Source organism: Gobio gobio, assembly GCF_949357685.1.
Source record: "Gobio gobio genome assembly, chromosome: 14".
Lineage (NCBI taxonomy): Eukaryota > Metazoa > Chordata > Actinopteri > Cypriniformes > Gobionidae > Gobio > Gobio gobio.
This window is the reverse complement of record NC_137107.1, coordinates 19,424,213-19,448,197: the sequence shown is the minus strand read 5'-3', so window position 1 is coordinate 19,448,197 and position 23,985 is coordinate 19,424,213. Positions and strand designations below refer to the sequence as shown.

Genomic DNA, 23,985 nt, shown 5'->3' with positions numbered 1-23,985 from the left:
GGTGTTAGCCAATTAGAAATCTGTGTGTGTTTGGAGGCGGGACTACCGGTTGTGTCCAGCTCTTGTCAAAAACAAACCTGTTCGGAAACAAATCGCTGATAGGGACATTTGCTTTGCATTACAGTAAATTAGTATATTCATTTTCTTAGTCAAATAACAAACATACATATAATTACAGCGTTTTCGTTCTTTAATAGACTATTCTCCAAAAACATCAGTGCTTACAAAAAGGAAATTGGCACTTGGACCATTCAATTAACAGTGTGATCTCGGGGAATGAAAAACAGTTCTCAGAAGTAACATAATACATGTACAATGTAGTTTTATCTATTTTTAGTTAACAATTAGAGATGTTTTGGCCATAAATCCACAGTTCTGAGCCAAATGTAAACATGGAGCGTTTCTCTAACAGTTACAGTTAACTAAAACTAGAAATTTTAAAGAAATTTTTGTTTCTTGAAATAAAATAAACAGTACGTATGTAATAAAGTATACTTTTATTTCAGGTAATTTTTATTAGTTTTAGTTTTTTAAGACAGTTATTTTTCTTTATATATATATATATATATATATATATATATATATATATATATAAAGGGAAAAAACTGTTTTATCACTAAAAATTACTAGAGAGCAAGAAATTGCAATGTTCTTTGGGTGATAGTTCATTGATTAATAAATGCTTTAAACAACCCTGTGTGTCAAAACACTCAAGAATAAAAGTGAGCTCACAGAGCTGTATTCTCAATTTGTCCTAATTAAATTCGAGCTTAAATATGAACAAATACTTCCAGAGCAAAATAATAATAATAATGAATGATATAAAACTAGATTCATGCATCGGTTTACAATTTAGGACTTTTGTGCGCAACAGATCTGATTATATTTATGGTATATTCAGACAAATGGATATTCAAGTATATTATATCCATTTGGTTGAGAAATTGCCATGATGCCAAAGATGAAGGACATTTGACACAACACATACACAAATGTACAATTTTATCATATAATTATGAATTACAATACCAGTAGTGTTTATGGTTATTCAATGTGTTTCAATTTAAATGCAAAATGGGTGTAACTAGCACAAACAGATCTAAGATAATCAGAGCCACAGTGGAAAAATATACATAAATGATCAAATGGGGAGAGAAAAAAAATGCATATATGAATAGAAAACCATGCAGTTTGGCTTTAAGAACAACAATGATGTTTTGGTTTTGGATATAACATATATATTTAGCATATATACCAAAGCCTGTGGCTGCTGTGGCCCATTCTTACTAGCGCAAACGCTAGACAGGAACATGACTGCTGGCAACAGGCATAGATACGAACACATATACACACACATATTCCCTGACACATTTCTTCACGCGTACAGTTGTCTCTTCGTCTAAAATAAACACAAAGATAAACCACACTTGACATTATCTTCAGTTCTTGCTACCTCTGACATAGTGTTGTTACATTAGAAACTTGTTGCTTCATAACGTTCAGCTTACAACTCATTGAGGCTACCAGCAGTCCCGCCCATCTCTCAATGCTTGTCATCCACTGTAGTGAGTTGTCTATGCTATTCTCTTATCGCTCTTTCAACAGCAACCAAGCCTGAAACTGATCTGCAGTCTGTGCCAGCCATTATCAAAGCCGCCTACTGAGCTGGGTGCTCCATCAGCACAAAAGACAGCCTGTCAGGGCATCGTGGGATTGATTGTTGCGGCTGGAGTAAGAGACCCAGGAGACATGAGCGGAGTAAGCAGTTTGCAATTCCTCCATTTTCAATGAGGAGAAGCAAGGTCAAACCCCACTTCCCCAGTGCATCCTTCCAATACTGTGCTTGTTTATATATTCAATCCATTCTGTCTAGTGTTTGGATGAAAGCGTTTGGTCATGTTAAAGTGTTAACCCTTTTTGAAATTAGCATTTTATAATAATACACTGTTTTCAGCACAATTATATTAAGGCTCCATTAGTTTTAGTGCTTCGCCCAACAACCCACTGACCCACTTGTAATGTCACTTTTGCATTTATATTGGATTGATACAGCGATATTCCCATCACAACACAAAAGGTGCGGTCACATTAGCGAAATTTGACAGGCAAAATTTATTTTATTGTTTGTTTACACCTGGTTGAGAAGTGTTTTCGTCAATCAGATCACAAGTGGACAACGTTAAATACAGATGTAAACGGGGGCTAAAACATTTGGGGGTTTTGACCATTTCCAGAGGAAGTCGAAAAAAACACTCATGTGGTCGAACAGCCACAAAAGACCATCTGCTCTCCACTAGTCTCAGCCTCAGACATCATGCCCATGGAGCACTGGCTGAACGTCTGATGAATATGGCACATTATTTCTGGAAACACTTTAGGAGTTTCAAAGTCGTCACGTGTGTCTCACGTGTGTTCTTTAACGGTCCACCTGGAAACAAATGCCCTGACGCTAAACTCCCTCGTGGAAGAAGAGCGCTGTTGTGACAATGTGACAATAAACGCTTACCAGAATCAACTACACGCTGTATTTTCAAATAGTATGAGGAAATCGAGACTGCATTGTTGCTGTAAATTTGCACAACGTTCTTGAATGAATAATTCATTGATGCATGCCAGTCTGTTATTGCAGGGACATCGACTTTACAAATTTGACACACCCCTAAACATGACGCGGAACAAAACGAACTGTGGTTGATTGAGTTACATGTCAGTCAGACAGCATTTGGGCAGTCCTTGGCCAATGAAAGCTGCTATGAAGTCCAGACGGTCTGAAGGTCTGGCTACGAGAGACTAAGGCCCTGTCCCAAAATGGCACCCTAAACCCTCACGGTCTTCCTCTGAGTCCGCACTTTCACGACGTAACGCCGCTTTGACTGCCGGGAAGAAGTCCGCTGTGTAGCTCGCACCGGTGCGGGCTCGGCAGAAGTGCGCATCAAGGGTGCATATCGACCTCAAAGGGGGGCGCTCGCGAGCACCCTTCTGAGACCTAAAATGACAACTGCACGCACGCAGCGGCCATTGTAAGTCCACAAGACTGAAAGTGCACATGAAGTGTGCCATTTGGGACAGGGCCTAATTCTCCATCTACTGATCTAATGCGTAAACATTATGTGAAGCGCGCTAGCCAGACGGGATTTAGACTTTGTCGGCTGAAGTCTCAAGTTTGGTTTTAATACAAAAAAAGTAACAAGCCAAGCACAATGTTCTCTCATCATTCCTGTCATTTTTAACACACACTCTTTTGGCGTGGTCCTACGGCTATCAGAGCAGCCATATATTTTCTCGTCGTCTCCTGTCGCGTTCATAAGTAAATTACGCGAGCTTACTTTGTCCATTAGATTGAAAGATCTGAAAAGGCCATACATTTACCTGCCCTTGGACCCCGCCACTCAAAGAAATCAGGACAGAAGTGGTTAAAAGTGGTTGAAAGTGGACAAAAGAGACCAGGTGTAAACGGGAACGTGTTTCCCTCATCTACTTGTGATCCGATCGAAAAAAAATCTTAATACCAGGTGTTAATGTGGATTACTATTGAAATACTCGGTAAATGTGACTGCACCTTAAGCCGAATACTCCAGTCACTCAAAGGTTGGCAGTGTGAGAGATTATTTACAAAATTACTGCAACAGCAGTAAATTTCATTGGCTTAAACCTGAGCTGGAAAACATGATTCAGCTGCATGTTTGGTTGACTAGGTAGAGCACAAGCCGTATATACAGAGAGATAGTGATGAGGAGGGAAACAAGCAGTGAGAACAAGCAGCATTATGGTACAGTATAGCACCTGGTGATGTCAAAAGCCACAGAAAGCTTTGTACAAAGTCACACAGTTTTTACGCTGTTATAAAAAAAGGGTAATAAAACACATTGTAAACAGTCTGAGAATGACGGGGAGAACAACAAAACATTTGTAGGGCCTGGAATGTTGTACTGTATTATCCAATGATTGTGCCCCAAACACAGGTTTCTTTGTTTGAGTTTTTGTGCATTTGTGTCTTGAGAGAGGGTGATTGTGTGAGCACAGCGTTTGAGGTAAAATCTCTCAATAACCATAAAATCACAAGCAGCCGAGCAGACGATTTGATTGACTATTCTTCTTGTTTCTAAGGCCTAGTTCCACACAGGTTCTATGTAGATCTCTGTGTATGTGTCTGTAAACAATCAAAGTGTGTGCATACGTGTGAGTGCATTTTCCACAAGACGGTGTGATCGGCACATATATATATATATGATTTGATTTTGGATGTTGTATTTTGCATTTGTTTTCTTCCCGTCAGTGTTACAAATTACACGTGAGAGTGTATAACTAATTCTGACGTCGGTATAGATCAGAGATACTGCTGGTATAAGATTTCACAGGGCTTAGTATACTTAGTAGTGTAAGGGAATCTATGAAATCACGACTTTATAAACACAAGAAGACGCACACTCTAAATATTCGGTGTCTGAACATTCCTAAGATACACCAATTTGATTTGGCACATCATATTGTTTTGCCTCATGAACAATCCTTTCGTTTCCGATCAGGCTCTGAAGCTTGGTGCCCAACGCGATTACGATGAGGGATATATCTCTTCTTGTGAGAGTGTGAGAGGTTGAAGGAGATGCGTGAGAAGGCAGGATCCTTTGAGACTTGAAAAACAACCACGTTTACCAGTGCAGTCCACGAACCGATCAACGACACAAGGCAACCGTCAAATACATAGCCTGCACACTCTGTTCGGAGTGAGAGCCGCATTGGGATAAGTGCTTGGGAACCAGTGCATCCCTAAGGTTTGGTTACCGCTATATACGTGTCCTTGTTTATAAAAGCTCTCACTTTTCTAGCACAATCTCCTCATATTTGGGCGGAGGATCGCTATAGGGGGCTGTTGTCTCATCGCTGCTGCTCTCTAAGTGGCCGGTAACTTCCTCGTAGGATGGCGGCGGGGTCGCCCCGGACAGATGGGAAGCCACGGACAAGGACGAATCTTGTACGTACAGGGAGCGATTGTTCTGCGAATGGCCGGCGTGATGATGGGCGTCTTGGGTGGTGACTGAAGCCCCGCCTCTCTCGGCGCCGCTGACCACCACGCTGGGCCTGTCATGGGCGTGAGAGTTCTCTGAATGTGAGGGAGGTTCGCGGTGCACCAGGATGCGCGGGAGGCTGCGGGCGTTCCGGTTGGCCAGATAGCGGTTCTGGGTGTAAGCTGGACGCCGACGCGTGGCCTTCTGCAGTTGACAGCGCCAGATGAGGAAGAGCGCGATGATGATGAGAAGGGCCACGCCCAGAAGGGGCACCACCATGTACACAGTGTCCGGGCGCTCCGAATCAGCATTGCTGTTCACTGTGAAGATGCTGCGGTTTTTCCAGAACTCCATCTATGAATGAAGGGATAGCCACTTTCACACATTGTTAAATTGCACTGGCCTTCTGTGTTTTATACATATAAGGGGTTTTTGCACCGGCTACTTCTAAGGAACTTAGTTCTAGGAACTAGCCACCAGGGTGGTTTACTAATAGTTCCCCTAGGGCAATTTACCTGGTTGCATTCGCACCGCCAGTAACTCTGAAGTGACGTAAGCTACGCTTGTTGTTGTGACTTTTATTTTGACAGCGCGGCAGACTTTTATTTTGATGGAGCTGAGAACACCAGAGTCTGACCACACAGCGCTCCAATTCTCCATTAGTTTATGATCTGTCTAATACATTATTAGATAGAACTGTTACACAAAGAAAGTAGACAGTATGTGAAAGTATTTGCGTTTATTGTGTGGTTGATGCCCAATGCTGAGCAGAAATACATAATCATGTTTTTCTTGCTCCAAAGTTGCGCTGGATTTTCTCCTTAGTGTAAAGGTTAAGAGATCCATCTATCGCTGTTTTCCATGTTCGTATAGTTAAGTTTGTGGAGTAAATATATAGGCTATAATCTGTGTGTGAAGACGCTTTTTTTTTTTAAAAATGGAGTGCCGATGTTTTGCGTGCGTTCAGCTAATCAGCGTACATTTACATCACTGGTAATCCCTATTCTGCTGGGTTAGACCCTACTCTGAAGTAGGAGCTAAATTAGTTCCCCCAAAAGGAGCTCCTAGAACTAAAATCGTTCCTAGTTCCTGCGGTACGAACATGTAAAAAAAGCGGGTTCTTCCGCCATCAGATCTAGGAAATATGAAATGGTTCCTCCGGTGCAAAAGCCCCTATATAGCATTCACACACCATCACCAGGACGCCATTAAAGCTCAATCGGATGCCCTTTGCTTTAATCAAATGTGCCCCTGAGAAGTTTGTCTTCTATGAGTGCACTTTTATGGACTTCAAAACAGAAACAGCCATTCACTGCCATTATAAAGCTTGGAAGAGCCAGGACTTTTTTAATATAACTCTGATTTTATTTGTCTGAAAGAAGAACGTCATATACACCTAGGATGACTTGAGGGTGTGTAAATCATGGGCTAATTTTAATTTTGGGTGAACTATTGATTTAAGTGAGTTTACTTTTAAAATGAACAAATTCCACAGGGCCAAAAGTGCCAATAGTAATACCTAATAAAAACACACACTTATAATAGATATGCATGTCATGTTGGCCTTAAGTAAACATTGTGACATAATTGCAAAACTTTGCGACAGGCTCAAATTCTATGACAGCAGATTTCTTATGTAAAATCCTTTGCAAGTGCTTGTTCACATATAACCATAATACAGCGCATTGGGAAAGTATTCACAGCGCTTCACTTTTTCCACATTTTGTTATGTTACAGCCTTATTACAAAATGGATTAAATTAATTATTTTTTCCCCTCAATTCTACAAACAATACCCCATAATGACAACATGAAAGAAGTTTGTTTGAAATTTTTGCAAATGTATTAAAAATAAAATACACAAAAATCACATGTACATAAGTATTCACAGCATTTGCTCAATACTTTGTTGAAGCACCTTTGGCACCAATTACAGCCTCAAGTCTTTTTGAGTATGATGATATGAGCTTGGCACACCTATTTTTGGCCAGTTTCTCCCATTCTTCTTTGCAGGACCTCTCAAGCTCCATCAGGTTGCATGGGGAGCATCTGTGCACAGCCATTTTCAGATCTCTCCAGAGATGTTCAAACGGGTTCAAGTCTGGGCTCTGGCTGGGCCACTCAAGGACATTCACAGAGTTGTTCCATAGCTGCTCCTTTGTTATCTTGGCTGTGTGCTTAGGGGCGTTGCCCTATTGGAAGATGAACATTTGCCCCAGTCTGAGGTCCAGAGCGCTCTGGAGCAGGTTTTCATCAAGGATGTCTCTGTACATTGCTGCATTCATCTTTCCCTCGATCCTGACTGGTCTCCCAGTTCCTGCCGCTGAAAAACATCCCCACAGCATGATGCTGCCACCACCATGCTTCACTGTAGGGATGGTATTGGCCAGGTGATGAGCGGTGCCTGGGTTCCTCCAGCCATTCAGGCCAAAGAGTTCAATCTTTGTTTCATCATACCAGAGAATTTTGTTTCTCGTGGTCTGAGAGTCCTTCAGGTGCCTTTTGGCAAACTCCAGATGGCTTTTTACTGAGGAGTGGCTTCCGTCTGGCCACTCTACTATGCAGGCCTGATTGGTGGAGTGCTGCAGAGATGGTTCTTCTTCTGGAAGTTTCTCCTCTCTCCAGAGAAACGCTGGAGCTCTGTCAGATTGACCATCGGGTTCTTGGTCACCTCCCTGACTAAGGCCCTTCTCCCCCAATCGCTCAGTTTGGCTGGGCGGCCAGCTCTAGGAAGAGTCCTGGTGGTTTCAAACTTCTTCCATTTACGGATGATGGAGGCCACTGTGCTCATTGGGACCTTCAATGCTGCAGAAATATTACTGTAGCCTTCCCCAGATCTGTGCCTCAATACAATCCTGTCTCGGAGGTCTACAGACAATTCCTTGGACTTCATGGCTTGGTTTGTGCTCTGACATGCACTGTTAACTGTGGGACCTTATATAGACAGGTGTGTGCCTTTCCAAATCATGTCCAATCAACTGAATTTACCACAGGTGGACTCCAATCAAGTTATAGAAACATCTCAGGGAGGATCAGTGGAAACAGGATGCACCTGAGATCAATTTTGAGTGCCATGGCAAAGGCTGTGAATACTCTTGTACATGTGATTTTTTTTGTAATTGTAACTATAATTGGTGCCAAAGGTGCTTCAACAAAGTATTGAGCAAATGCTGTGAATACTTATGTAATGTGATTTTTGTGTTTTTTAATAAATTTGCTAAGATTTCAAACAAACTTCTTTCATGTTGTCATTATGGGGTATTGTTTGTAGAATTGAGGAAAACAATTATGAATTTAATCCATTTTGGAATAAGGCTGTAACATAACAAAATGTGGAAAAAGTGAAGCGCTGTGAATACTTTCCGGATGCACTGTATATCAGCCACCAAATTGGCAGAACTGAATTGCTGGCATTTCGACAACAGGCCTCTGAAAGGAACAATCTGTATGTGTGAAAGCACCTTTTATCAGAATAATAGTACAACAGACTTGCTTAACTTAACTTGCACGGCACACTAAAAAACAACAACGCAGGAAATAGAACTGTTAACAGCTTTTGCTAATGAAGACAGGATTTACCGTTCGCTCCTTATTTTCGAACACTTCATTGGCCTCCTCAAAGCTGCAGCTCTCCTCGGAACACTCCCTCTCAATGTTGCCTGGCCGGAACTCCTCCAGGAAGCCATTATCCCGTGGAAAACGTTTGAGGAGAGAGTTTGCATCCTTGCCATCTAGAAACGCTGAGAGATTAAAAGAAATCTGTATGTTTTACTGAGAGCAAATTTGTTTCTCTGTTTGTTCATATGTGCGTGTAGTTTACGTACATTTTCCAGTTCATGCCTTTATTGATGGATAAGGCTAGTCAAATACATAAAATCAAAATGGTTTTATGCCGTTCCCATAACATGAGCAATTAATGTGCAAATAAATACATTTTTTGTCAATATTCTGAGAATCATTTTCCATGCATTAATCATTCCATTTATTTTCCATCAATCAATCAATCACCAGAGAGAAGACTGGTGTTTTTACCAGTAGATTAAACATTATGTTTTTCATAATGCACAGATTATTTGTTCACAATTAGGGTTACAAAATGCTGGACACTTTCCATGGGCATTAACTGGAATATATGAGAATTAATGGGAATAAACTGGGAATTTGCAAAATTGCAGGTTAGCCTATAACAGGGAACTTAAATATAGTGGAAAAAAAATATTGCAGTATAATCTTGGTTAAAACAACCAGATTTAATGCAATTTTAGTATAATTTCCACACTATTTCTGTGATGCAAAGCTGAATTTTGCGGGGGGGTTTTAGTCACACGATCCTTTAGGATGATTTGTTGCTCGCGAAACATTTCTTATTATTATGTGTTGAAAACAGTTGTGCTGCTTAATATATTTTTATAACCTGTAATACTTTTCAGGATTCTTTGATGAATAAAGTTTAAAAAAAGAAAAGAATAAAGAGGGGGAAAAAATGCATTTATTTAAAATAGTCATCTTTTGTAACAATATACACTACCATTCAAAAGTTTGAATTCATTCAAAGTCATTTTTCTTTCTTTTTTTGAAAGAAATTAATCATTTTATTTAGCAAGGATGTGTTAAATTGATAACAAGTGATGGTAAAGACTTATATTGTTAGAAAAGATTTCTATTTTGAATAAATGCTGTTCTTTTTAACTTTTTATTCATCAATGAATCCTGAAAAAAAGGATCAGATTCCAAAAAAAATATTAAGCAGCACAACTGTTTCCAACATTGATAATAACTAAGTATCAAAACAGCATATTAAAATGATTTCTGAATGTGACACTGAAATAAATCACACATGTATAACAATTGCTGCAATAAAAATATATTTATTTGACATATTTACTTAATTAGAAGTATTTAATTGGAAAATATATCAATATGCAAAAAAAGTAACTAACATGTCCACTTATGACCAAACAAAATGTTTGTATATGATAATATTTATATAAATTTCCCCAAATTTCATATTAATTCCCATAAATTCCTGTTAAGTTTCCAATTTGGAATACTGTTTTTCCAAAATTCCCCAGATTAAGTTCTCATGGAAAGTTTCCACCTCTTTGCAACCCTATTCACAATACAATATGATCAATAACATGCATCTAGAAAACAGAATTTTCATTTTATGGCGACTTTAAAAATCCATGTGACCCTGGACCATAAAACCAGTCATAAGTCTCACGGGTATATTTGTGGCAATAGCCAACGTATGGGTCAAAATGATCGAATTTTCTTTTATGCCAAAAATCAGTAGGATATTAAGTAACGGTCATGTTCCATTAAGATATTTTGTGAATTTCCTACCGTAAATATATAAAAAATGTATTATTAGTAGTAATGTGCATTGCTAAGGACTTAATTTAGACAACTTTAAAGGTGATTTTCTCAATATTTAGATTTTTTTGCACCCTCAGATTCCAGATGTTCAAATCATTGTATCTCGGCCAAATATTGTCCTATCCTAACAAACCATACATCAATGGAAATCTTATTTATTCAGCTTTCAGATGATGTATAAATCTCAATTTCAACCCCAAAAGAGCTTCGACACATCATATTATATCAAGGTTTTATGTAATTTACCGAGGCGTGTCAAGAATTGCACATCCTGATTTTACCGAGTTAGACGTGTTCCTGGGTCAGCATATTTTGTTGATCCTGGAACAACATTCCAGCCCAAAAATTTTGTCATAACCCTTTACCTACCCCAAAACATAACCCTACCCATAAGTTATCCCTAAAATCAGAGGGAAATAATAACACTGATGTAGAAGCACCAAACCCTGATTGTAAGGCTAAACTTGACATAAACTGTAAACTTGTATCTCAAATCTGATTGGTTGATTAGAATGTTGTTCCAGGATCAAAGATGGTGATCCAGAAACATGTTGCACTTGGTGAAATCAGGTTCTGCTCAATGGCTAGTTGGCTACTAAACCATATCAGCGGTTTAAGATGAAGTGGTTGAAATCTGGTCCTTACCTGCTGCCATACTACCACAAAAGAACTCAATCTGAAGTATTTTGACCTGGGCAGAAGAAAAGAAAGCGTTGAAAAAAGTTATCTCATGTGCATACCTGTTGTTATTCATCATAATTATGGCGTTGACTTTGCTCACAATATTCTAAAATATCAGCTGCAAGCTAGCTTATTTAACTGATATCTTACTATTTAAATCTATATTGCACGTCTAAAGATATGCTGATGGGGGAGGGAGAAGGGGCGGGGGAGGAGGTTCCCATAGTAACGGAGCGGATAGATAGAGCGATGCGAGCTAAATTTATATCACTCGTGCTCGAGCTCACTCCTTAACGAATTGATTTAATTCGCGAGTTACTATCGCTTTGAAAAATATCAGCCCAACGTGATTTCACTTTCATCAATATCTTGAAACCACGTCAAATAAACACATAATAACACGAGTACGAAAAAATAAGACATGCAAAGCATACTTAAAATGCTAAATGCAAAATAGATTTTCTTCTTTTTATAAGTGCAAAGGTTTTTTTGTTTGTTTTTTTAGAAAATATTGACAAAACAGTTCACTGTAATTACATTTTCTAAGGTCATTCTTAAAAGCAAATAGCTTTCTTAAAAGCAAATAAAATATTAATAAGAGACATTGACAGCAGCTCACTATAGTCCTTAGAGGGGCTTTCCGTGTGCTTAAAGAGATATATTTATTAACGCAGCGATATTTTTAGTTGCCATTGGAACACAAGAAAATAACGTGTACATTTGTAACTTATGGGGAGACGCAAAAGAATAATAAAGCCTACCTTCCAGGCTGTAGCAATTGCTAGTCCATTCCATCCCTGTTTCCAACGAGGGAGCACACACATGAGTCATGGATGCCCTTTGATTGACATGCAGATGGGCCAATAGGAGTCACGGATTCCCCCTGATTGTCCAATGAAATTCCACTGTTGATTTCGTACACGCAAAGTCATACTTCTTGGGGAATGGGGAAAATAAACTGGGTAGTGTAGTCTGTGCACACGTATACAGTTCTCTGAAATAGTTTCAAGAAACCGTTGCGTATTTTTGACCAGACATTAATGTTTTATTCTAATCGTCATCGACGCGGAGTGCAAACAAGCGATATTTTAATTAGAGAAAGAGCATGATATCGGGACAGAGTCAGGGGTCCCGTTCGATGCCACGCCTTGTATTAAAAGACAGCATTACCCATAATGCCGACCCTTTAATTCAGCCGTTTGTGATGGAGCCGTGTATGGCAGGCTGAATTGGCATGCAAAATTATGGTTTGACTATCCATAAATATTTTACATAGAACATAGAATTGTATTTCGACTAGTCATAATTATAATTTAACTAGTCAGAATGATAATTATAGCCTAGATCTCTGGATTTATAATTGGGCTAGGAAGAAATCTTATTCGCTAAATATGTTTTGACTAGTCTGTTTAAGATATTTCTAGAGACATCATAGATATCTTCGATTGACAGGCCACACATAAGCAAACGTAATTAGATGTTTTCTAATTCAATTTAGACTAAGCAAAATTATATTTTCATAGGCCTATCTAAATTGCACCCGGTCCATGTCGAATCTGCTGTTGTGTGACGTGAGACTGAATTTACTCAGCTTTTCCCTTACACCAGTGTTCAGTGCTAACTGCTAACAACATACAAACTTTATGTAAGACACAAGGATGTTTTTATGCTCTATAATATAAAACAGTATGATATAAAAGTGTTTACAATGATAAATATTAGAATGTTTAGACCAGGTTTTACTGTGAAATATGGTGTTTATGAATATCTGCTCAAATGTAGGCCTAGATGTTTATAAAGTGCTAAACAATACTATTTTTAATAGTGAGGAGTGGTAGTGTGATCAGATAGTCTGCTTTTGTTCTACTGGATCTACTGGATATATTACTTCCGGGGTTATTAAATAATATCTGAACGCATTCATATGGTAAAGGTCTCTAGAATGCATGTATGTATATGCTGTGATTTTTATTGAATCATGTTGCAAAACGGACCAACTGGAGTGTAATGTTCAATAAAGATAGAGAAACGCAAACTGCTCGTCTGATTTTATTTATCGTTATTATACATTTTGAAAAGACAAAAGTGAAGATCAATGGAATCATACACCAAAAACATGAAATAGCACAAATAGATGCGTGACAGACAATTATAATGCTTCAGAATCAAGGCAGACCCTGTCAAAAAATGTGAGGGCTCATTTAAAAAAGATTATTGCAAGTTAAAAAAGTTAACATGTACCAATGACATTAATTAGTACAGTACGTTGTATGTGGATTTTGCTTTCTGTATCAGTGCAGGTTCTCTCGTGTCATTAAGGTAATAGCCCACAAGGTGGGAGTGTTGTATTGTATTGCAGCAAGAAATCAGTCATGGCGATTATTCTGCTGTTTTCAGTGATTTTATTTATTTATTCATGAGATGTGTTCAAATCCTGTGTTCATTTGGTAATAAATGCTAGCACAATTTAATCCACAGGCAGCATGCAACTGCAACATCATACTTTACAATAATAGTAAAAAAAAACCTTTCTGATTAATTTCTGCATACCATATGTCACTTTTACACGTGCCCCAGCTAGATTTTTATTTTCACACTTTTGAATTACTTCTGTATAAAGCAGTTTAAAATTACCCAAACACACAGGACCTTTATTATAAAATTCTTAGACAAAATTGCAAATGACAAGTTTCCACAATAGGATTGGTTAATGTTTAAGGTGGGGCTTAGCAAAACATTTCAGATAAAGTAATTTTGACCAGTAAGAATGTTAATTCAGGAGATGGGTAACACAAAAATTACCCAAATACTGGAAAAATAACCCCAAAAACTCAACCCAGGATTTACATAACACAAGATTTTTTAGAGTGTGGAATTGGAATTTTGACTAGTCAAAACTAAATTATGACTAGTATAGCCAGGGGTATTAAATGCTAAAACGGCTTGCCATATTAGTGTGAATTTTGTAATATCAGTATGTCACAAGGTTACAAAATCCAACCCTTTAAACTCTCTTTTAAATGTAATTACCAAATTGGGTTGACCATCCTAAATGTCCAGCAACCTTCTGAAGTTTTCAGTAACTAAATGATGTATATTAAACCCAGCTACTTTTGTACTGAATATTAATTATGTTAAACCGCTTTCCTTATAGTGAAGATAAAGTGAAGATAGTGAAGCCTTTTAAAAAAAAACTGTACTTGAAGATAAAACAATATTAAGCGAGTACACTTTCTTGACTATGTTTCTTAACGCACAATGTCAGTACATTTTAAATCATTATGTTTTAATAAACTTCTGTGAAAGAAGTACTTATTTTGACGCGTTGACTAACATAAAAAAGCACTTGATTATAATGTCTCATTTGAAAGTTATATGGTATTTTATTTTATTTATTTAAAGGTATTTTAAATGTAGTAAATTGCAACTTCATCATTACAAATGTGTAATTATACAAATATATTTTACATTAAATATGTTTAGTTTACCATAAATGCTGAAGTACACTTTAGCACTTTTTAAGACAATAAACGTAATTATAAAAGACGTACTCAAGTCTTAAGGGTCAAAGCTCTCTTAAGTTCAATAACTTTAAATTTGAATTAAGCTACATTTTCATTTAATTGTAAATAGCATAAGTGTCCGAAAACATTACATTCAGTTTGCACTTATGTATTCCTTTAAAGTACATTATTTCTGTAATTAATACTCATTTTAAAGTATTCTAAAGTGCACTTCTTTTTCACAAAGGGTTTGCATATACTTTTACAGTGCCATTCTATTTTTATGGAATTTTTATTATTATTCAAGACGCATTTTTTGGTAGGTTTTGAAAATGTCCTAATAAGGTCAAATGAAGGCAAGAAAACGAATGTTTCATTTATGTAGGAAACAAATATGTTACACCTTTATATGAAAAGCAGCTTTTTCCGTTGCCAAAATATTCCGAAAATACAGCCACTTCAGTGTCCTCCTAAGAAACAGTTTTTTCCTCTATGTCTGTTCATAGATAAAGCAAAGCCATCAAGTCAGGCCTCTGTTGACTTCACAGGAAGAGCCAATCTTGAACATCAGACATTCTTAGGGGGACATTGTCATTGCGTACAGTGCCCTTTATCAAACCTCTTTTGTTTGAAACACGGACAAACAGCAGAGCCACTTCTAGTCAGCAGATAGTGTCAGAGAACATCAAAGGACGCGAGCCAGTTCAAAAAAAGAGTCCTATCTGAAGCACAGATCCCAAACAGACAAGGTTTGCACTCATTTAAATAGATTTTATTTGAAATCAAAAGTACAAAAGTAGAAAAATATGCCATAAATACATATATACATACAATGTACATAAATCATAAGTTAGGGATGGGCAATAGAATAAAAATTGCATTTTATATACAAAAGAACGTTGGAATCCTGAGATCGCTCTGAAACAACAATTCCCAATGTGGGAGTGCATTTTCGCTGTTCCCAACAGGAAATACATTTATGCAAGCCCTCTGCATTAGCGTAACTAGTGTTTCCTGCATAAAACAATCAGTAAAGTCATTCTGGTCGTGCTTTAGATGCTCACGAGACAGACCATGTCCGTGCACTGAATTATTGATGGCACGACTTCTCTAATAGAGCGCGATGTGGCATTATCCAGTGTCTATGTTAAATTGATGAACTTTTCCTCAGAGTGGTCGCATTCGCAGAGACGGCGGCGGGTGAGGGAGGACGCTCAGTTGTAACTGGTGAAGTGACTGTTAAGTTTAAGACACTCCTCGTCGTCGCTGTCGTCATCTTCGTCGCAGCTGTCCTCCTCCTCCTCCTCCTCGCTGTCTGACTCATCGTAGAAGTTAATGGTGGCCTGCACTGGGAAATTTCTGAGCAGGGCCTGGCCGTCGCTGAAGAGGTAGTCGTAGGATTTCGATCTTGGCCAGTACAGCCTAAAAGTGTGAAGTAATAAATGGGTAAATACACTGGTGTAGAAACACTTTTACATTACAAAGCTGTTTTATTATAACTTGGCAAAATAAGCCTTATTCGGAACAGATTAGGGTTTTAGTGCTAGAAGAAAATCACGTTGCAAAACAAAACCATTGCTCAAGCGAAAACGAAATGTGCACTGACCTGACAGGGTGCTGGAAAGATTGCATCTTGCCATCTGTTGTAGTGTTACTGGGCACTTCTGGCCTGGAGTAAGGCTGGAAAGAGTGAGAAAAGACGTGTAAGACCACATGCGCAAAAACCCAACTCAAACAATGCTTCCTGTCCAGTGTTTATGAGGTGCCAGCTTTGTGGGTGTATAACACCCTGGGCAGGATGCGAAAGCTGTGACATGGAGGGTGTCAGGCTAAAGTGTTTGTGGGAAACTGCCTCCAACTCCCTTTCCCAAACCTAGAGGTGTCTGCTTAAATCTTGGCAAGCGAGCTAGCTGTTTTCCCCTACACCTCGTCTCTGGGCACAGACTCAGTGTTCACACTCAGACAGTGGTGCCATATGGCTGAGCGTCTCAGTGCTAAAACTGCTCTCAGTTTGCCTTTGCAATGGCTCGGTGTCAATGAAACAGCTCAACAGTCGCACCTTCTGCTGCCTAATGCTCACCACATGCCTGTCTGTCACCTTAAAACTACCTGCTGCTGCTGCTTTAAAAAAATAATTTACAAGTCCCATGCAAAAATATATATATATGCATAGCCTAATAAATAGCACTGTGGTGCCGTTGGTAGAGGTGCAGGGGTTCATTACGGTACCATGTGTTTTCTGAGCTTAATAACATTCCTAAACAGATGGAAATTCCGTTGAAATATCAGGATTGCAGTGGTGGAAAAACTTACACAAGCCAGCTTGGTTTTCCGGTATTCAGTTTGTGCATCTTTTCTGGTCGCGAGCCACGGTCTCCACAGGGAAGCTGGGCTGTGGATCGAATGATAGTAATATTTTAGCTGTGCATTTAACAGTCAACATTTCAATATAGCATAGAATAGAATAGAATAGAATAGAATAGAATAGAATAGAATAGAATAGAATAGAATAGAATAGAATAGAATGCTCACCTGCTGGACTGCTGGATCTTAGTGTTCATGGTATTGGAAATAGGAGCGGCAAAACACACCGAATTCATCTTTCTCTCTCTCTCTCTTTCTTTCTTAGTCCCAAATAGTCCTGTTTTGGAAGATCTCCGAGCGGTGGACGCTGTGGATGAGTCGGGAAGCGAATGAATGAAGGAGATTCGCTCTCGGGGTTTATATGGAGCTGGTGCTGCAGGGGCGGGGCTGGGCGAGGGTGCCGATGCCAAATGATCCGAGGTTGTTTTGAGAGGGGGTTTACCGGTGTTTGCCAAATGATTTGGGATAGAGACTGCTATGGACATTTTGGTGTGAAGACTTCTCCAGTTGTATAAACAGTGCGCCCCAGCGTGAGGGTGAGAAATGTGGTACCGTGAGGTTATTGCAACAACACCGAGGGGCAAACTTGCACACCATCTGCGAGAAAGACGACGGGGGGCGACACAGGAGGATTGGGACCATATATAATTCAGTTAGTTAGGTTTCGAGGCTACATTAATTCAAGGAGTATTTTTTTTTTAAAAGTGTCTAACATCTCCTTGCTGTTCCATAGACTATATTGTTATGGAAATACAACATATTATTTTCTATCAATTCCCCATATATAGGCATAGCCTATATGCAAATCATCTTTTTTATTTTTTATTTTATTTTTTTTATTTACAGTTTTTGTTGACATAACATTTTACAAAAAAAAAATGTTCCGTGTGTTAGGATATTATCTAGAAGTGATGCAGGCCTGCAATTCCATCAAAAAAAGAATAGCCTACTCACTCCGTTATTGAACATTGTATTATTTTGTTAGGTAACCCTAATACCATTTTGATTTGTACAGCAACCGTTTGATTAATATATAGCCTAAACTGAACGAAAAGAAGCGTTAAATTCTCCATACACCATGTAGTTTCATGAGCTAAAATGCCTAACCCGTTTCGTTTTTTTTAATAGCCTAAATTGGCTATTTTTATTGAGCTAGTTAAGGTTACACATCAATTTGTTAACACGCAAATTAATTCTTTAAAAATCATAGAATGTTAAAAATCTTTATTTTAAAATAAACTTTAGGCGTAGGTTATCTAATGACCCGTCTCTGCTGCCTGTTGATTCTTTAATTAGGCCTACAGCCCAACAGCTGATCTGAAAACAGCTCTTAACTTAAACACTTGCAAGGATTCCTCAAAAGCTGAAGAACTAAAGCCGATCCGCGGTCAGTCCGAGCGCGTCTGGCGCTGTTTGTCTAAAAGCACGCGTTCACACTTCAGCCCGTTAAGAAGGGTGCAAAATATCTCACTAAGCGAATTTAATGAGGTCCTAATAGGGGCTTGATGGACTTCGTCGCTCCATTTGGAGGAGCAAATTTGCGAGCCTGCGTCACTCCGACCTCCTATAGAGCCAGCAAACTGACCCGCGTCAGGCAAACGGCACAAATGGACGACGCTAGATAGCGACGACGAGCTATCGCTAAAACATACAGATGAGATAACAGATAATACGATTCAATCAATTAACGCTTGTGTTTTCATTCACTTTACTAATCTAATTAGTAAAAGAGGCGAAGGACAAACGCCGTCTTGCAAATATATGGTAAAAGGTTAATTCCCTCAGTCATTTTGAAGGCCTAGGCCTATATTGTAACTTTATAGGCCTATTTGTCAAATGACTGAGTGCAATAGCTACATTAGATTAGCTACACAAATCAAAGTAATTAAAGGGTCAAATGATAGATAGATAGATAGATAGATAGATAGATAGATAGATAGATAGATAGATAGATAGATAGATAGATAGATAGATAGATAGATAAGGTTAGGTTAACTCAGTGGTTGTTGGTGCTATAGCCTATCTCCCAGAATGTTATACACATTTGTCTTCTACAAATATAACTTAGGCCTAATTGGATGTGTATACTACACAATTACAGATTATGTGAGTTCATGTCTAACACAAAGAGTTCTGTTACAAACCCACTACTCGGGTGAGTTGTAGACTGGATAGATGTAACAATGAGAGGTAATTTGCTGAAATAAGATCCACACAATCTAAATGTATACAAAGAATGATCAGTTTTGAATAAAGTGAACAATTTAAAGTGACAAAAACATTGTATTATATTACTTCTATTAGGCTACTTCAAATTTAGTTTGTGTGAGTGTGTATAACATTATGTTGCCATCCACCAATTTTTATGTAAATTTTGGGATATAACATAAAAAATTCTGGATGGAAATTCCAAGCATAAATTCTAAAAATGTGCACACACACACAAAACTGTATGTGCTCAGTTGATGCGGATATTGTTTTTAATCAATGCATAAACAATGGTGGAAACACATTTACCACATAAATCCCTCAATTTGCAACAAAAAACTGCAGATAACTGGATTTATAGGATATTATTCATCATAATTTTTAATGAACAAAACCCACCCTAAACAGCCATAACTTAGCTAACTGTTTAAGCATGTGGGTTTGAAGTTAGCATATAGAGAAAAAGCTACTTTAGATAATATAAGTCAAATCTACGATGCAATGATTACTAGGCAAAAAAATAATCTTAATACAGATTTGTACTTTCTGTCCTGAAAATCAGTTTGTAGTCATAAAATCCCCAGTGTTGCTCACAGTCACATGCCAGATAATGCGAGTGTATGATATTGATGGTCAAACTGACAGTGTTACAAAACTCCCCGGTCTCCCCTACCACCAACCTGCAAGTTGATCAATTCTCTCTAATTCCATTATCAATTAAATTACTGAACAATAAGTAATTATTAGTTCGTGAGGGAGGGAGGGGGCGGGTAGATGTGTAATGTGTTGGGTATAGATAGATAGATAGATAGATAGATAGATAGATAGATAGATAGATAGATAGATAGATAGATAGATAGATAGATAGATAGATAGATAGATAGATAGATAGATAGATAGATAGATAGAAGCACAGAGCAGAAGACAGTGAGGGTGGCAATAAGAGGTATATGTTGTTTATTCTGTTCATTTGGGAGTGTTCTGGCGTATGGGGGTCTGTCTAGTCCCAGTCTGTTTTAACATTTGCTGATCTCAGAGCCTTGGAAACCCCCTGCCACTAACGGCTCTTAAAAATCTTCTCCCCCATGGTCAGGAATGTCAGTAATCACCAGCCTGCTGCTCCCCAAGCCTGACCAATGTGTTTTCTTTAAAGCAAGTCAACACAAATCTTTAATTTAAAATAACAAGTAATGGATTAGTTAGAGCACGCATGCAGTGTATATGAAGATGTGATTTGTTCTTGTAATTAATATAGAGTCAAATTATAATTTTTTCTGTCTTTTCTTTTTTTTTATGAAAGATGTGAACTAATATCAGACTGACACTGAAGTGTCAGTTTAAACTGTTTAGTTTAAAGAAATGTCTTGCTCGCTAACATTGATTAATTGGTCCGATTAAGTTATGTTTTCAAAATATTTTAATAATGCGGTGGCCGGCCCATAACCTTTCCCTCAAGCCAAGATTGACTTAATCATTTAGATCACTGTGTATAAATTCCAAAATACACGTAATGGATTATTTCTGAGGAAATTCCATGGCTTATTTCAATGTTCACCAATTTCTCACATCTCAGCTTTAGCCTACTTTTTAAAACACGCACGTCTGCTGTTAGAAATTGAGGAAATAATGGTGAAACTGAACTTAAACTATGAGCAAATAAGAGGAAAATATACTTGTATGAATACAGTATGTAGCCTATATTATACTTTTTAAATCTGTCTTTTAAAGTGTGTATTCTGACATTGTGAATGTAAAAATAGAAAATTAGATAAATTCTACAATGCCTCCTTTTATAATATTCACTTACAATGTTAAAAGTGATATAATGATTGACAGTATAATATGAATGTTAACAACTTTGTTAAGTTCAATCAAACAACACTCTTTACATTAAACTATGGCATTAAATAGAGCTTGAGCAATTTGGGTTGAATGCTTTTCATAAAGCCACAGGAGACCCTCATTGACCCGGAACAATGTTTCTCAACTGCCTCCCTCATTGTTAACGAGTCAAAAGACAATACTAGCATTATTATCACAGAAGATTATAAACCCTTTTATTACACTAAAATTGCATTTCTACTGCAACTATAAGCATTTCAGATAAGTTTAGTTGCCTTTAAGTTAAATGATCTATGACTCTTGAACTAGAGCTGGAGTGATGCACATCTCCTGTCATCTGACTAGTGAAGTGGAAAAGTGCAATTTAGAATGTCTCACAAATGTTGCCATCATCCTGTGAATAAGATTAGGAAAATGGTCTCTTCATTAAAGGTAGGGTAGGTAGGATTTGGTTAAAAAACTTTTTTTCCAAATTTGTTTAAACTTTCTTTGTATATCAATACATAATTAAAATGTAAGTACTCAGAAAAAGAAAGTATAAAAATTGAGTGTCTGTAGACCTCTCACGACTGTTTTAAAGACAGCTCATTATTTCCATTCACTCCACCTTCTCCCTTCTGGGCTCTTTCCAAAACCACGCCCCCAAATCACATGAACGCGCTACGCCGACCACGATCAGCTCAGCTGGAAGACGCATTATTTACCTGAGGCGAGCGGAGAAGAAGTGCATGTAGTGACATCATGTCAGAATCACATGTAATAAAAAATCTAACTTTATCATTATGAATATAAACAAATAAGATGTCTTTTAGTAGCTACTCACTATCAAGCTAGAATAACGATACTGGTAAAGTTTAAAATACACAAACAACACAGTGTCTACGACACACACAGATACAAGATAAAAACATCAACATAAACATTGGTAGAGTATATAAAAACAAACCAAGGGCCGAAATAAACGTGCAGGTAAAGTTCCCGGTGAACATGGTAAAAGAGTTTAGACAGAGGGTAGTAGCTAAAGCTAACTTAGTTCTAAAAAAAGTTCCTGGATGCGGTGTACTAGCTTTTACACATGCATTTTGTTATCTAAAGTTACATTTTGCGAAATTCAACACGACAGCGATCAACTTGAGCTAAGCATATTGAGTATTTATCATCTCTACTAATGGTTCGCTAAGTGTATAACATTGTAACTTTATGCTAAGTAATGTTATGTTAGCTATATTAGGCAGCTACGTGTGCTAGTGAGACATGCTTCATGAAAACATAAACCAAAAAAATGAATAATCAAAATGAAAGATTACCTGTCCAGCAGAAATACTGCCTCTTGAACTCAAATCAAACGGGTGCGCCAGGGTTGCCAGGTTTTCACAACAAAATCCGCCCAATTGCTACTCAAAACTAGCCCAAAACAAGCCCAATCGTGTTTCTCCGGTAAAAATCGCGTTTGGGGGGTAAAATTTGTGTCTTTTTGGTAGGGCTGCCTGCTAAAATTCGCAAATCCCGGGGCAAAATATCACATAATTGGGGTCGCTTCAACCCGCGGACATGAAAAACAGCCCGCGGCAACAGTGTTTGAAGTAGCCCGACTTGGCAACAGTGGGGCACGCGCATGTGGGCAGATCCTGAGCAAAAGCGGCGGTAGCCATGGTAGCGAGAGAGAGTGACAGTCGCCCAAGCCAATCACTTGTTTCGGCCCGAACGAAAATAATGAGCGGTGTTAATTGCAGATTAAAAAGTCTAGAGTCACTCGATTTGTATACTCTCTTTTTCAGAGTACTTAAATTTTAATTATGTATTGACATATAAAGAAAGTTTAAACAAATTTGGACAAAAGTGTTTTAGATCATTCTTACCTACCCCACCTTTAATGCCTATATTCACACTGTACTGTTTAACTGAATCCACATAAATGCATGCATCTAATTGAATAAATATACTACTACTCTTAAAAATGTTCTTTATTGACATTAAAAAGGTTCTTTATTGACATGGTTCCACAAAGAACCTTTAACTTTCCACCACGCAAAAGTTTCTTTATAGTGGAAAAGGGTTCTTTCTAAAATGTTCTTTACACTAAGAAAAATTGGTTATTTTAAGAACTGTTTACTGAAAGGTTCTTTTTTTCTTCTATGGCTTCGCTGCGAAAATCCCATTTCGGAACCTTTAATTTAAGAGTTTAATTTATGAGAAAACTAGTATTTTAGCCCTAAAATGGCCGACGTATCATGGGGGATACAAACATTGGAGAGGCTGTGGGAAGAGGCAGGGAAAGTAGGTTTCATGTTGAAAGGGCGTTTATTGTGAATATTTAGATACGGTGACTTTGTTCATACATTTTTTGTTTAGCTCACGGGCAGCATTTAAAAACAACATGACCACCTGTATTGGGAAATCATGATATATTTCACATATTTACAATATTTGGAGGGGCACTTACAGTGTACATGTTTAAAAAGTTGTTGTTAAGCATTAGCTTATTACGTTTATGATTACATTTTTCATAATCTATCTGTAAAAGTTTGTATCCCCCAGGATACGTTGCCCATTTGGGGGTATAAATTAATTGAAAAAAAAGAATGTGTATTACAACATTTTAGCCAAATCTTTAAAACATTTATTCTCTCATAACTTAAACCAAACATCCTTTGTAAAATTATGTTGACCAATAAGTATAATGCCTATTTATGAATAAGGTAAAACCTACTGTATCATATTTAATATGTACATTTCTAGGGCCTATAAATTGTCAATATGACCAACATTTTGCTGAAAAATGTGTTGTACACAATCTACTTCATGCCTTCTGTTCTGTCCTCTTATTGAGAGTTTATACTTTTTTATGTCTTTTTTGCTCAGGAATGAATGATTTTTATAAAGTAAATGTATAAGATAAACATTTGCTGGACTGAAGCAACTTGGGTTTACTTAACTATTCATATACCATTTTAAAGTCAAATTAAAATTGTAATGTGTGTGTGTATGTTTGTTTATATAAAT

At 37.7% G+C, this 23,985-nt stretch overlaps 2 protein-coding genes across 2 annotated transcripts; both read right to left on the bottom strand.

The window, feature by feature from the left end:
• Nucleotides 1–986: 986 nt before the first annotated feature.
• Nucleotides 987–11,890, bottom strand: LOC307137433 (transmembrane gamma-carboxyglutamic acid protein 3-like). The gene is made up of 4 exons (XM_079835093.1): nt 11,827–11,890; nt 11,030–11,075; nt 8,585–8,745; nt 987–5,360 (listed from the first exon to the last, which is right to left on the bottom strand). Exons 1-4 carry the CDS (start codon nt 11,887–11,889, stop codon nt 4,815–4,817), a joined length of 816 nt encoding a protein of 271 aa, XP_079691219.1. The 5' UTR covers nt 11,890; the 3' UTR covers nt 987–4,814.
• A 3,438-nt stretch (nt 11,891–15,328) lies between these two features.
• Nucleotides 15,329–17,246, bottom strand: ripply1 (ripply transcriptional repressor 1). Its single transcript, XM_079834410.1, has 4 exons — nt 17,101–17,246; nt 16,882–16,960; nt 16,175–16,248; nt 15,329–15,990 (listed from the first exon to the last, which is right to left on the bottom strand). Exons 1-4 carry the CDS (start codon nt 17,166–17,168, stop codon nt 15,783–15,785), a joined length of 429 nt encoding a protein of 142 aa, XP_079690536.1. The 5' UTR covers nt 17,169–17,246; the 3' UTR covers nt 15,329–15,782.
• Between the last annotated feature and the right edge of the window lie 6,739 nt (nt 17,247–23,985).